The sequence below is a fragment of the Anopheles coustani genome, chromosome 3 (assembly GCF_943734705.1).
Source record: "Anopheles coustani chromosome 3, idAnoCousDA_361_x.2, whole genome shotgun sequence".
Classification (NCBI taxonomy): domain Eukaryota; kingdom Metazoa; phylum Arthropoda; class Insecta; order Diptera; family Culicidae; genus Anopheles; species Anopheles coustani.
The window spans coordinates 293,530-310,064 of NC_071288.1; the positions used below are offsets into that span (position 1 = coordinate 293,530).

A 16,535-nucleotide genomic window follows, 5' to 3' on the forward strand; every position below is an offset into this window, starting at 1 on the left:
GCCTAGGTAAAGCATCCGGACAACCGGATTCCTGTCTTTCCTTGCATTGCCTCAGGCAAAACGCAGTTTGCCATGTTCAGGCGTTTTGTGTTTGAAGCATCGTCGGTATCGTTTGTGAGTTCATGTTTTCTTCTGATAGTTGCTGGTTGTAGCATCAATAGTCACGTTGTTCGTTGTCGTAATAAGGACGGCGCCATTATCGCCACAGGGAAGATGAAAATTCCATTGTGAATGTGTCGTATAGGTCTTTTGTCTGCTTCATTCGGAGAGTCACGATCTTCTGCAACCGCTCCAGAAAAATGTTTGTGCGCTGAAAAGAATACATTTACACCTTTTCGATATTCACCAAAAACAGCGGGATGTATACACATCCCTTCGAAATATGCACTGATGAACTCGAAGGAGGCATCCGACTCCATGAAAGTTGAGAAATAATTATTATTCCGGTAGTGTGATGATTATGGTGAACCTAATACCAAATTGTTTTTAATGATGCATTTGTCACAGATTTAAAAATACTTAAAAATAAAATCACGTGTTGGTCGTACATGAAATTGATTTATCAAAGTTGAAATTAAAGTGAAACATTAAAGCCAGCCTTTTGAAAGCAAATTCTTCGTGTCACTGTTTTTGAAACTGCACGATTTCATAGAGGGCCGGATATTTGCTAAATCTAAAATTGGTTCTTCTTCTTCATAAAAAAGGCAACCAATCGTACGGGCGTTTCTTTCTCAGCTGCTATTGCAACGAATGGTAATGGGTCAGGAAGCAGGTTAGTCAACATACATGTTCAATGCTAAATATCGAATGGGGCTCACGGTTCGAGCTGAGTACTCGATTGCGCACACATGTGAAATAAATCAAGTCGTTGTGACGTGCACACTTCCTTCTGCGATGCTGTATTGACACACGTTCGACGTATCGGAGCCTTGATTTGATTTCAAGTACGAAACATCGAAAAAAGCGACAATCTTAGACTGATCCGAGAAGTTGGATAGGATGCAATACAGCAAGTAGTATGTTTGTCTGCTGAAATGCACACTCCTGCAGATGGGTGTTTGCTGCATTTGGATCGCATGGCTGCCCGCGGAAATAGGGTTTGGTAAATATTGGGACAAATACGGTTGAAGTAGGAGTGCAAATGATATTCGATATAATTGTACTGGCAGCCAAGTTTCTTTCTTGCAGCAAAACTCAAACTGTATATAATTTCTTTTTCTTTAAAAAAAATTTCATCCTCCTCTGTATAGGTTCGTAAAATTAAAAACACATTTTGCACAATGGAAATAAGGTTGATTTTCTTATGCTTAGTTTACACGAGAAAAAAAATTAAAATAAATAATATATAATATAATAAATATATTTAAATTATATATATTTAATTATTTGTGTATTAATTATTTTTATATATATTTTTATATATATAAACAATATTATTGAGGGGGAGAAAATAATTAAAATTTTTGTCTGATCAGTTGGTCACGTCCAAACTATTTATCGGCCTCTTCTTCTTCTTTGGTGACTCTACGTTGAAACTTGAGGATTACCTTTTTGAATTAATTTCATGTATTTTCTTGCCAATAATGCATACGTCTTCGGTATCCAGTGTAATTCGCACTCAACCCGGTCCTTCCATCATGAACCCAGCTTTCAAGGGTTCATGATGGAAGGACCGGGTTGATGGAGTAAAAACAAACGATACAGTTGGTAAGCCGATGAACAATATTTAGCTGAAACCCATTTGGATTGATGAACTGCTACTTGAGGATAAGTTGTAGATTTTTCATTTTTTTCAAATTTAAGTTACTTTAATTTCTAATTTACAATTGAAAAATACTGCAACGCTTAATGTTTAGTTAGTTTATACTATGTCAAATAAAATGGAATGTAACATATTTCGATTGAAGAGATAGTTGCATTGAGGTTTATCAAAAGCATCGGGATTATTATTTCGATTAGTCAATTTGGTCATTAGATTCTTCTTCTTCTTCTTGGCGTAACGACCTCGAGGTCATGCCTGCCCGTTAAAGGCTTACGCGACTTGTTTCCCTGTTGTACGTGGATAGTCAGTCCTCTCGTACAGGGGAGGGGGTTCGGTCTCGGTTGGGATTCGAACCCACGCCGTCGAGGTGGTGAGCCCCGGCGCCCATGGACCGATTTTCTAACCGGCGCTACCGCTCGGCTGTCGCGGACCCCCATTATTAGATTATAACAGCTCAATTCGTATATCTTGAGGCAAATGAAACAATTTATCAAGTAAAACTTACTACCTATGCATGTGTACTCATCCCACGTAATCCCTCGGCAACAACGCCCTGATAAAAGTTTGGCATGCAGTTGGCAACACTATTAAGCTGATTAGTTCGATCCTGTTTGATTAGTTTAGTTTTGTCAGCATAAACTTGCTTCATTTATCGATTTTTTAATCCTGTTTAGTAAACTAGTTGAAAAGAGTCTATTGACGTGCGATGAAAACCGGCAGTCATTTTTGAGGAATACATGCCACACATAGAATACTTGAGTGTTTCAATTTCTGCCGACGACAAGGAGTAATCAGCTAAGGTCCGGCAATGGCCATTGTTTATACAAGAGAGTTACGAAGCGAGCAGTTGATTTGATTCAATTAAATGATTTCCATTTTGTCATCCTTTCCAATCGACCTTTTGCAGATTTATATTGGTCTCTCGGCCGTTTCCCTTCATTACCGATGAAGCGTCTTCCATTTTCCGATACACGGATCGTCGTGAGCTTTGAAACCTAAAATGCTCGCACGTCCTCAGCAACAATGAGTAGTTGGTGCTGTTTGTGTTAATAAGAGTGATTGGCATGCCATGATTTCCATAGGCAAACACGTTCGACCTGATTCAATTGAGTACTGGCTCAAATTTATGTGTTGCTATGTTCAATGGCTTATCGACACTGTGCGATGTGTCCGATTGTAGGTAACTAGCTTTCCTATCTCATTGCGTGGCAATGAATCATTCAATCACTGTGAATAGTGCGTCCCAAACTTGGATCTTTAGAACCTCGATTTTGAAATGAGTTAGTAGCTCATTCCTTTTTATATAGTGACATAAAACAGTAAAGATACTCTTTGTTCCAAACATGCTTCAAACGGTGCAGATTCAAATCCGCAAACTTGTAGGGCATACTATAATCATACCGTGCTAACTGGGTTTATAGATGCCTCGATAATCATGGGTTGACTGAAACAAAATATACAACTGAATTCCCAAAGTTTCATTAGATTAGCATTCAAATAGGACGCATTGATTAAGTAAGCATTGACCGATGTTTTCTACCGGTTAACTTACAAGCGCCACAAAACCGTAATTTGGTTCGGGGGCTTCATCAAACGAACCAATTGAACCAATTGAAATTTATCGTTGTAATTAATGCGGAAGGCCAGAAGTTGCAGGCGTTTGTAGCTTATAAGCGTAATTAGATTTGTCATTTCCCGAAAAACGATTTATTCTGGCTATTGCTATGTTTTGTGTCAATTCCTCAAGTGTGTACCCCTCAAGTAAAAGTACTCTTGAAGACCAACTAAATTGTACTAATATCAGCAATTGCTGTTTGGTACCTCTGAACAATTTTGAACAAATTGCACCAGTTCCTTACACCAATTTCTTTGGTCTATTTAGAAATAAACCATAAACTGATTTTCTACGTCCAAAAGAATTTTACTACTTAATGGCAAAGTTTTCTCCTGGGATGGCAGAACTATGGCATCACAATAAAAAGTCTGGATCGGGGAAAATGGAATAAATACATTAATGGATTTCGTCGATTTTGTGGTATTGGCCAATGCACAGAAAGAGACTGCTATATTCATCAATTTGCACGATAGCGATGGTCCCGGTTGTCGTCCGGTTGGAGGCGGACCAACTGATGAGCGAAGTGTTAGTCTCCAACCTAATTGTCTGCTGGCGAAGGCTACCAAATTTCTCGTTACCCAAGGCGTTAGGGAAAGTTTTGTTTTGATGAGTTGGTTCTGTTATGTTGCGATAGATAAACGTTGTGTTTCCTGAGACTACCGCATTTGCTGATTATATGGCATTGGTTCTGCCGATCAAGTACGATCCAAGTAAGCGGTCTGTACCCAAGAGCGTTGTTGTTTTTCATTAGTCTAACTCGAGTTGTAAATAAACGAAGTACTAATTGCTGTTCAATGCATTATATCTGCCGCCCGAATATTGCAACGCTTGATTGCCTACCGAGCAGATGTGCATAACACCGGAGGATGTAAAACATTCTCGTCTATTAGTGTAGAATTCATTCTAGTTAGGATGATAGTTGGTTGTCGATGTAAGCACATAAAAGGGAGGACAACAGGTGCCAAAGGCTGTTTACATTTGTCCGTTCAACCTTGGAGTTGATCGGCCTAATCTACAATAAGATTAAAAACCTTCACTTGAGGCGTTGCCGACGGTAGGAAATGATGAGCATGGAATTTTCTTCGAAGCCAATTTAATCGTTTAGATCAAGTCCTTGATATGCTTTGTTGGATGAACGTGAAGCAAAAGTTGCAAGCAACTGAAATGCGAAGGATTTTTTTTATTTGTATAGCGAAAGGTGAAAAGTATATCTTATATAGTTTAGTCAGAACTTTCATTGAATTATTGTCCATGACCATGTCAATTATTGAAATATTCACCATGTCAATGAAGTGTCTTCAAAAGCAGATATAATTACTAATTGATCAACAGGATTCGCAATACACATAATTTTCTATACAAAAGAACGATGAACATTAATCCGTCGTTAATTTTATGCTTCCATATTATGGGCCGGAATGGCAAGACTACACAATGATCAAGTGAATGTAAAAGGATAATGCCAACCCGTTTGGAAGGTAATTTATTGATTCTTGGTTTGACATGAACTTTCGCTGGTGAATGACAGGCATTGTTTGCCTTTCAATTCGATTCTATTATTCATTGTTTCCCTTTTTCTATTAATTTTGCTTCTCATTTTTGATAGTGGATTTCCCCGCGCAACCCATTTCTGTGCTCAAGAACAGTTTCGTACAATATTAAAGGAAACCCGGGTTTATCTCAGGTAAGCCTAGGGGGGTTCATCTAGATTATCAAAAAGCTTGAGATGTGGCCTCGTCAAATGCTGGTGTGGAACAAAAACTTCAATGTAATTTATTATCTTTCTCTTTATATTAACAGCGATAGCAAACTTGGAAGAAAGCCCAAGGCGAAAGTTTCATGTGTTGCACACCTTGGCTGCGTTGGATTTTAACTTCTTTGTTTATGCCGTATTACTTCGACTAGAGTCGGTGTTGATGGGGTGTTCGGAATTATCAAACAACTTTTAAGCAACGACAGGATCTTGCCGCAAATTATAATATTATAATATAATTTCCTTCCACCATATTCGATTAAACAGTGAACACCACGTTTTGCTAACCCATTAATTCTCCATGCCATTGCAGATATTCTCATTCGCTCCACCATCTGAAACGGCGTAGGTGCACACCACGTGACGCGGTATGGTAGGACTTGCGTTGCCGCACCTAGTGTTTAATATGCATCGGTGCTTTCCCTCATCGCTACCGGAGTGTATTGGTGTGCATTTTTCGTAGCATCGTGGAGAAATTTATGTCGTGTACCGCTTTAGAATTCTTGTGATTCAGAGAAGGAAACTTATTTTGCGGAACTTGCTTGCTGCACAATGCATCAGTGTGATGCGTATCGTTTATTTTGATGATAAAGGTACAGGAGAGAGGACAAAGTTCAGAAAATATGATGGCCACCCTTCGTTCCGTGCCGAAGTCGTTGTACGAATTGCTGTAGGTGAGACGAACAGTTTTTTTTTCTCTTACTATAGCATGATTGCTTCAGATAGAATTCGAAAAACAGGACAGAAGGAATGCAGTCCTTCCAAATGTGAAGTTTTCTTTCGTGAAATTCTACATTACATCCAGGCTGGTAGAGTCTTAGATGATTGAGTCATCTTGTGCAAGAAAATATCTTTTTAGTTGATTTACGTTCCAAGTTACCTTATTCTCATAGTTACGTATGGTTGTCGAACATTCCAAAACACCAAATCAAGCAATTAAAGACGGACTGGCTAATGCGTAGCGAATCTTTACGATATTGCCATGTTTTCACTCAAATTAGTGCCTAACTATGCTTTGTTGATGACGATATAATTAGGTGTAATTCAAATGTCTATAGTAAACACATCTCTTGATGGTATTTAAGTGGAGAATTTTGGCAAACATTTTCCTATTATTTGTATTTAATTCTGTATAAGTGCTTTTTGCAAACCAAACGTTTGACAGTATAGTTATGCAATAATAGCATAATTGTAATTGAAACTTTACTAAAAAGTGGAAGATTGATTTTAATCTTGTTTTAACTGCAGTAACTATGGAACTGTAACATTACGTTCAGCATGGATTTGCAAAATCACACTGATAAAAAATTTAGGCACGCCAAGCTCGAACTGGATCATGATAATGCTGTATGTGGCAAGAGCCGAGATAATCTGAAACAGAGAACCGAAATTTAGCACCATTGGCAAGAAGTGTGGGAGCCCACATTTAGTTGCCACTTACCGACAGTACAAGAGTCCAATCGAAGCTGAACAGGCCGCATGATACTACAGGCGTTTGGTGCTGAAGATACTGGGAGAAGAGGAGTAGCTGCAAGGAACGAAATAAGTTAATGATATCCAGTAGAAAGAAATCCCATGGAAGAAGATGATAAGTAAGGCGGCAAATATATTTCTATCCGACCGAAAGATCGAGAGGGTCATGCTCGATTGGCATCGCATTATTGACGTGGTCGATAAAATAAATAAGCGGATTACCAACCGGATTATGATCCGGCTTATGAAGGGGGGTTGCAAAGCGTCATGCTCCATTGTCGCACGAATGTGGTTGAGCGTAGTAGCGACATGTAGGGCTGAGCAGGGTGTTCGACATCTTCCCATCCCACAGCCGAAAACTTACTCACCCGTTCAACTGCTGCTGGTGTCTTCCATGATTGATTTATTGCCTTATGAACGAGGACGGCAGTTAGCTTGCCCTGCGAGAGTAAAATTGAAGGGTGAAAACACACGAAGCTTGGTCGTGGCCACTGATTACAGATTGATGCAAATCACAAGTGTGCCTTACCTCTTTCTTCAGGTCGTTGCTAAGCTGAATAACCAGCAGGAAGTGAAGCATGAACAATATTGTCGTTGCAGAGTAAATGATGGCGAGCGCCTTCAAGATCAGGACGCTGTTCGCTAAAACGTTGCAGATGGCAAGGATCGTAAAGACTGCTGACATTATAACCGTGGCGCATAAGAACATAGGCTTATCGAAAAATAAAAGTTATAGATAAGACCATGACGTTATGAATTTTGATTTATCAAATTGTTTTTCATCAACCATACAGTGACAATCAATGAAGTTATAGCATGTTTAGATAAATATTTGTACCACCTGTCCTAATTTATATATTTCTAGGTAAATACCTTTATACGTTGATTCTTGATTCAATTACCTGCCATACAAATATAAGACAAAATATTTGAAGACCATCGCACAAGTTATTATAGATCGTAAGTAAGCCTTGTAGTTTCTCCAGCATCTCGGATGTAGGTTTTCCATTTTCGAGTTCTCCAAGAAAACACTTCCTAATGAGAAGAATCATATGTGATTTGTTCAACTTGTTCCGTTATGTAGGCTGGCCATGAAATACAATTATAGGGAATTAAACTTACCTCAACCGTTTATTAAGCATTTTCAACCGTTCCCGGAACCCATACACACCCGCAATGAAAACAGTGACGGAAAGAAGATGTATAAGCCGAATGATGTAGTAGTAGAGGAATACAAACTGAGCAGAAGTCGAATGGTCATGTGAGTATTTAAAAATAGTTTTTCCTACAATCGCATCGATTATCACCAGCAGGATGTTAAAAAAGGTAGTGCTTGCTATCAGAACCACCGACACAAGATGGATTTTGGCATGTTTGATTTCGTCGGAAAATGTGTGAAACTGAAAGGATGAAATGGGAACGACTCAGATTGTACCTTGATCGTATTAATATACAAGCACAAGTTTATTACCACCCGATCGGCCTCTTCTACTAAGCTAACCATACGAATGAAACGTTGTCGTAAAAGCAGTGCCAGCACAGCTGACACAGAACAGAAAACTCCCGAGATCAGGTGTAATAATAAAGACACAATTGTGATGATGCGCGAGAAAGGATAATTGTTAACATCGTTAGGCCACGAAGCGTACAGCATTTGAAGAAAGAACATTTGCCACAATGAAAAAATTATGGCATCCATAAATTTCACCTCCGATTTCAGTAACCTTAAGTTATTGCTAACGTCGGGGGCAGCGATGCTGGGAAGAGAACGTCGAGTAACGGAAACAACCGAGAAGGGTAGCAAGCCGAAACATTTTAGTAGAAGGATGCATGGCCGAATTGTTTCATAGAAGTTCTCGATATTAAACCAATATTTTAGGAGAGGTGACATTCTGCAAATTTGTTCGACCGAAAAACAACCGTAAACACTGAATTTCTAGGGATAGGGATCCTGGCAAACCAACATGGTTATTGTCGCGCTGGTATCACACGTACACACACGCACATCGTTCCTCGGTTCCACAGTCTAGAAGAATGCTATACCAAAATCAATCACCCATGGAAGCGCACGGTGATCGGTGAAATATTTTCAAATCGAATAGCTCTTTTTTCTTAGCAAATAGCGCAATGTAACCGCGAAAGGCGAGCACGATCGAAAACCCCGGTGAAATAAACTACCCGACTGCCAAGAACCGACTGATTCGAGTTACACCTCCATACAGCCAAGCAACGTTAGCTCCTAGTGCGAAGGACAATTCGCATCGTTTGCGTTGTGGGGCGTGAAAAGATAAACACAAACAGCGTGTTTACGGGGAGTCGTAATGTTTGTCTTGCGGCAAAGAATGGACTGCCTGGCGAGGCAGGCAGGAGAGGAATGGCTATTCCGGGTGTGGCGTGCTACAGGCGTTAAAATGTTCAGATGTTTTTGGAAACACATCCAATATCAGAGCTGACTAGAGCGAATGAACTGGAGATGCTTTATGGTACGGTATCATTCGTTTTTCTGGGGTAAGTGTGTCATATGAAATGTTTTCTTGGATGGTTACAACTTTGTCTGAGATTTCATCAACCAATTTCCACTCCTCTGCTACATTCATGTCCTTTTGCTATAAACAGAGTAGAGCTATTCTTTTTATTTTTGCAACTACAATACGATTTGTTTGAACTACAAGTGTCTCAGTGTTAAATATTCAAAACAAAATAATTTGCAGAAAATTGCTGATGTTTAAATTTCAAAATAGCGTGAGTTTGAATAAATAACTCTATGTGTTCTTTACGACAAATGCTGCCTACGTCATTGGTTTAAACTTCAGAACGCTTAAACAGTCTGAAAAGTGGCATTGTTTTATGGCTCATGAATATTTACTGTTGCACAATAAATGGAGCACAGGAGCTGAACACAGCAGACTACAAGGTAACTAAGAAATTTAGTTCCGAATAGAAATTATCTTACAGAAAAAACGACGATATTCTATATTTCCAAGTGGCACCATGATCATAGTTATGAAGTAGAGGAATCCTGACAAGCGGTAGTTACAAGAATAAAAACAGATTAAATGCTGTTTCCACATCTTTGACTAACGCACTAAGATACTAGAAAACTGGGCTTGCTTCCCTGTGAATAACTTCGACTTGTTAAAATAAATATAAGCAGATCGGTGACAGTGATGTCAACTTTTCCGGTCGCTGATTGCCGTATTGCATTGGAATGAAAAAGCCAGACTTCCATCGTACCAGATCCAACGGACGAAGCTTCACAGTATGCAGCAGCACAAGCACCATAGCACCAACGGGTGATAATTTATTTAAATTGGAACAAAAAGAAAATGTTATTCCAGCCGGGCAGCGTAATGACGTTAAATCATTTAAAAAAAGGGAACTCTAAAACGGATGCCCGGGAAGTTGTGTCTGGGTAGCCTGGAAATTAGTCTTCTCCACAACGTTTCCCTGGGATTTGCCTTAAATACCGGAAGCGCATGGAAGAACAATCGGTGCAACATTGCTGCTGCCAGCTTGCTGCCACAAATTACGGAGACTGCAAAAGGGCGATGGATGACATTAGATGGCTTCAATTTTCATTTTAAATTTTTTTTCTCCTTGTACTGAGAATGGTCCGGCACGGTACTAATGGAAACGAGAAGAGAACAATGACGAGCAGAAAGTTTGTCGATAAAAAGATAAGCGGAATAAAATAAATGTTTTACGTGACAAGTGTTTATTTTCAGCAAAATATTACCCACTGAGGATTCCTTGCCGTAGGTACCAGCATGAAGTGAGGCATCTATTCCCTCGATATCAGTATCCCTCCAACTGCTCCAACATTCTTCAGAACAGGCGTGCGGAGTTCAACAAACAACACGAAAGGTCCTATCGGTACAGGTAAGGAAGCGACCTCGTATCGCATCCACATCTGGTCCAAACCTTACCTTTGTTTCGTTTTTCAGGATTGTTTTAATCTTGTCATATCGTAAATTTACCTACGATACAATAATGAAAACTGGTATCAAGAGACATAATTGTTTTGTGGGGGTTTTGAGACCAGCCTATTTTGTATTTTATAGATTTGAAGGCAATATCGCCTCAAAGAATCGTGTTAAAAACAATAGTTTATTTTTGAAATGATTTTGAATTTACTAGATTTCTAGGGTTTAAGATACTCACTTAGTTATTTGATAAAGGAAGAGAGATCATTAGAATCACTAGATACCGCTAATAGGTATAAGCAAAAGTAACCTACTTCATGCTCCTAACAGCATCTAAGCATAAGGTGGTGTGTGGAGGTGTGCTATCGATTTGAAATGTTCATTCAATTTAACATCGATGAAGAGCTGTATAAATTCTCTTACCAATAAATGTTGACACAACCCAATCTGGCGGTAATCTCTTGAAACTTCCGGAAGAAGCTGGATGACCGCGTGGCGGCAGTTGCCAAAAATGTGTTTCACATATTTTTTAACATGTCCCAGAGTAGTCATTATCACTTTGTTTTCTCGCGTTTTATTCGCGGTTCTAGGTCCTTTTTTGTGGTTTCAAACAAAGATTTAATGTGTGGCCCTGAGTTTTCGGGAAGATTTCGTGTATGATATTTTTATAAAATTGATTACAAAAAGAGGAGATAAATGGGTTCAGGGTAGTTGTGAAATGTAGAGGCAAAAAGTAAAAATGGATTCGAGAATGGTTGTGGCCCGGGTGGCGTGGTGGCCCGCATTGTTTTGAGAATTTTATTTGCTCGTTCAGAGCAGGATTCGGTATATTGGGTTAAAAACTGGCAAAAACAAAATTCATCGTCCAGAACCGATGTGTGGGAAGTGTAGTTTGGTGTCGTTGGGGACTCGTTGGCATTTAATTTTAGCTCAACTTTTTAGCCGAGATTGCAGAATCTACCGCTTTATAGTGTTGGAAAGAGAATGGGGTTTCAATCGCAGAAGAGTGTTTTAAGGTTTATTTCTAGCGGCAATTTATTTATTTAAACAACTTGCATAATCAAAATGAATGACTTAAAAAAGATGGAAACGGTTTTAAGACCTTTTTTGTGGCTAAAGCATTTCATAAAGGATATGGTTCAACTTCACTTATACCGAAAGCTAAACATACTGATTATATTTTTATTCTTAAACAGAAAGAAGAAATTAACTTGCCAATTGATTGAATTGTTTTCGCTAAGGTATTCAAATCAATATATTGAGGAAAATCCAGTGTAGATCAACATTAGAAAATAACATGAAATGTTATGTGTTTTTAAGCTTGTTACTCTACTTGCAATGCTTAGCAGTTGGTAGCACAACTGTGCGTACAATTGTTTAGCATCTTTAACGTAGTGGTACACGCATGCAAAACTTTAGAAGGAAGCACTTGTACCGAAAGGAAACATGCATGTAAGCGGGAGAAGCACTGTTTCACACAGAAAAATAATATTGCGTTTTAAGCGTGAAAACCCGCATACAAGAGAAATGGTCGCAGTAGGCGAAAGAATCACGAAAAACGACCACCATTGAAAAGGAATTGTGTACGTTAGGACAATTGTACCGGGCAACGATGTTTGGTGTCTTCTTGATAAGAGATACTGGAGTGAATCCACAAGCACGAAACAGTCCTAGGGCACGTTTAAGTGATGATTTACTTCGAATCTCTCGGTCGAGCGTTGGCGAAGTTCGCGGTTGCCTTCAGGCTTGCACAAACAGGCACACCAACAGCGTTCACGTTTGCTGCCAGGATCAACTCAATCTCAAGTGCAGGTGAGTCATGCCCACCATCAGGCCTCCTACGAGTAAACTTGTCCTCCTCACATTGTACACTTTGCGTGTCCAATTGGAGCGTTTTGTCGTGAGCGTTTCATTTTTGAAACAGGGGTGGATATGTCGGATTCGGTGTAAAATATGTTATGCAACATAAAACATTGAAATAAACATATATTCATAAGGCACTTCTGGTCCTGTTTGCTTGAATTGTGTGCGAGTGCTGCGGTGAGGTTGGATGTGTCCTTTTGTGTCGGTTTTGATTGCGCAAGGTTGTTATAAAGGACGATGCTGAGGCCGAAAGTTTCATCCGTCTCTCGAAACGGAGACTTATTGTGTATTCATGTTCGTAAACGCTATGCGAATCTTAAATTTTACTCCTGCCGATGTTCACGGGTGCGTTCGCCAAAGTTTTTCGTTGCTTTGTTTCCCTCTGTCTCCCGGTTTCATTACTCAGCGAAAGCAAGAAAAACCGAGAAAAGTGCGAGCGTAATCTCAGAATGCAATAATTTGAAGACACTTTGCCAGATTGTTGTTGAGATTTAAGATTTTCTCCTGCCGCTATCTTCCTTCCTGCTTGCCACGAAAATGGATGGTGTCGCAGGGAACCCTGGGCTACGGCAACACAAGGTAACCGAACGCACTCCACGCGTTGTCAACATATGCGATTACACTGGTCCTGTTTCCCTTGCACTCCTCCATGTGCTACGGTAATGGAAGATTCTTCTGACAATAGGGAAATGGTATCGTTTTACGGGAAGACTAACCGTTGTCAAGGCTTTCGTGTGTTTTCTATTCCAGTCGTTCAAACAATATCAGATGAGGTAAATGACATTCGCATTATATTTTTCCTCCGAAAATCCAAAAGCATTTTTTTTTCTGCTCCCGCATTTTTACTAGAAGGGTGTTTGCATATTTTCGTCCATTCTCCTTGGCCATATCATTCCGGTATCTTTCAAATTGTAGATTCCTTCGAAAGCACACTAAACTACACTCAAAAAGTGAAGTATGCAGTGTAAAACGGAAAATAATGTTGTAATTTTTTCTGTATCTGCTAAAAATTGGATGCATGAGTGACGCTGATTTATTGCTGTTATTCAGCTACCCACCTTGCGTCACTTTTCTATGAGATCAGGATTTTATTTCATTAATGTAGCAACGCGTTATCTATGACAACAACAATAATGGTCACGGAAAATATATGCACCGCTTCTAGAACGTCTCGATGATAACGAAATAGTTACCTTGACAAACCTTGTTTTTTATGAAAGTGTGGTTGAACTAACAATAATAAAAATGATTATTTGTAGCTATTCAAGTATAGTTGTACTGGGTTTAACAACCCGGAGCATAAAAAATAAAACAATATTATTGCGGCGGAAGTGCTATTCTTTCACAAGGACAAAGCACACGTGAACTGGAAAACTGGAAGTTAGACATTTTATCAACCCATGATGGTTTTAAAACGTTGCTGAACATCTAACGGTTCAATCTTCTTGCGGCTACTTTAAAATGCCCAACTCATAGGGGTCGGTATTCGGAAAGGATTTGAAAGCTTTTCATTTCTCCTATCTTTCCACCCGTTTTTCCACTGCAAAAGAATTCAGAGGGAGTGAATGGGTGAATTTTGATTTATATGTTGGCATAATTGACGAGATTGATGGATGGGTTTGCGTTGGGTAGGCGTGCGGTTTGAGTGGCTGGGGCGCGTCAGAAAAAGAGCCTCTGACAGTCTCCAAAGTACACAGTTGTTTAGAGAAATGTTATGATTTATCTTTTGATGGACGGGCTCCATGAGGCGGCAGCAGTGGAATGAAAAATAGGTGAATGTTATAATTTGAACGATATGGTGACAGTCCTCTTCTTCATACCAAGAGCGTCGATACTTGACGTTGGAGATATAAATCATGTTTGGCTCTCAGAACCTTCTACTTTACTATAAATCATTTCAATACGTGTCCTCTCAGTTGAGCTCACTGTAAAATCGATTTTTATCGTATGCCGTAGGTGAGCCTCATTTTTTATGTTAAAGGTGCTTTAATATACACTTTAAATTGAAATATACGTAATTAACACACTAACTGATGTAGTTCATTTCTTAATGTAACCGTACATTTTACATTCGTTGGATTGTTTTTATAAGGAGTCAACGATTAGTTTTTTAGTTGTCATAACGAACGACAGAACATTTCCAGAACTAACGATGTTGATAAATAAATAAATAAATAATGTAAATAATCTATTGTAAGCAGTTTAATTTTCTAATCCTCAAATAACATTTAAAAAAAATTGGTCACCTTAAACGATTAAGAGGCTTTTTAAAAACCTAATGAATTTGTTTTTTAACTCACAGCTGTTGACTCTAATAATAAAACACTCTAGCGGTAGAATACTTGCAAAATGTGTTTGTGCAGATACCGCATTCTGGATAGAAACTGTTTCGTGACTTCTAACCGCTGTCGAATTCGGTCAACATCCGTGGGAATATCAAGCAAACCGCATCTAATAATGTCCCCAAAACCTCTCTACTAGTATGAGCTTTAATTTAATTAGTGCACCTAACCATAGTTAGAGCCAAGCACTTGCGCTTTGCCACTGTTAGAATCACCCCGGGGAGCATTGGAACAACGGCAGCGAAATATCTGTTCGATGTCCCACGGGCGCAAAGGGAACACATGTTTACTGCATATCCCTGAACCCTTCTCTTTTGTCTTCATAGTACCTTGGCGGTTGGCGGAAGATGTTACATTACCCACAGCAACTACGGACCCCGTTTAGCTCTGAGTGAACAAAACGAGCTAACGAATGGAAAACGACGCATAGGTTGAACTCCCTAATTCAGTTAATTTTACTCCGATGATGATGGCGACAACGGATGGTTCGTGCTGTAGCCGAAAGCCATTCTTGAGTCCGCCATGCAGGTCTGGGCATGCTTGCGTCCGCGACACATGTTCTCCACTCGTGGCGTCACCCGTGTTCCGCGCAGTTTGTGCATTGGATGTTACCAGACTAACGGAAGGAAGCTATAAGCTATTGCATGCATTCTTCCATTCCGTTGCCTGAGCGTGGGCCGGATATTTCGTGTTATAATTTCTGATATTATTTTCCTGGCCTTGCCCTTGCGTGGCAACCTAGACTTCATTGCAGCTGGTGGCCTTTCTGAAACTTTGGGCATACGGGGCCATATGACACCGCCTTCGTGTGGCTTGCATTGCAGCCGATGGGCATCGGTCCGGAAGGGATAATTTTACCGGGTGCTGCAGGAACGTCGACTGCGACAAGGACGCATATCTCGTAATCATCATATTTCACACAAGGCAACGGAAGGTAGCCAGCAGAACGTGGCCGTGTCCCAGTAAGGGAGTTCTAGAACGATTCCAAGGAAATGGATTCAACCGCGTACATCTGACAATATTATCTCCGTTCCGGTATCTGTTCCGTGTGGACATGGCTGCAGAAACGTTAACTAACGACCGGGCTGAGCATTGTGCCGTGCGTGACACGAACAACACATCATCAGTGGCAGGATCGAGATGTCAGGCCCGTCCCGTCTTCAACGAGGGAAGGATCATTTCTTATCGCAAACAATAAACGAGGATGCTGAGGAAACGGTTTAGGCTCAGCGTCAAAAGTGAACAGAAGGTTCGTAGAACTTTAGTCACAGATATGTTCTACCGCGTTTGCATTGATTCCTTTAGCCGTCGCTTTCTTCGCCTTTCGCTGACATTTGCGACACAGTTCCACTAACAAGTGACTTCTCGCTAGATGGTGCCTTTCATCAGGGTGTAGGGTATTTGCATAAATTTCTAATTTATCAGCAACATGTGCAACATTCCCTCAGCTTCCTTGCAGGGTTGATTGCTGTCGAGTAGGTCCGAAGAATAACTACGTTTCCTGCGTTAGCTGTTTCATTCTTTTCATATGTCGCTGGAGTATTCTACTACCGTAGAGTGGTTCAACACGGAAATGTATTTATGGTTTCGACTGACCTTTGTCTAAACATTAAGGAATCGTGCGAAAACAGAAAAAAAAATTATTTGCTTGAAGAACTATTAATTTTTTTTCTGTTTATCAATTTAGGGTTGTGTGAATCATTGTGAGGTTTCTTCTTGCGAATAGAGTATTGTTACGGCTAAATAATTAATATGATTGAACTGCACATCTTTGATATAAACTAAGTACAGTTTATTATAAACT

At 39.8% G+C, this 16,535-nt stretch overlaps 1 protein-coding gene across 1 annotated transcript; it reads right to left on the reverse strand.

Annotated features, from left to right (window-relative positions):
* Window positions 1-6,381: 6,381 nt before the first annotated feature.
* Window positions 6,382-8,494, reverse strand: LOC131259926 (putative gustatory receptor 28b). Its single transcript, XM_058261537.1, has 7 exons — window positions 8,075-8,494; window positions 7,726-8,003; window positions 7,506-7,638; window positions 7,133-7,315; window positions 6,972-7,043; window positions 6,572-6,658; window positions 6,382-6,501 (listed from the first exon to the last, which is right to left on the reverse strand). Exons 1-7 carry the CDS (start codon window positions 8,492-8,494, stop codon window positions 6,382-6,384), a joined length of 1,293 nt encoding a protein of 430 aa, XP_058117520.1.
* Between the last annotated feature and the right edge of the window lie 8,041 nt (window positions 8,495-16,535).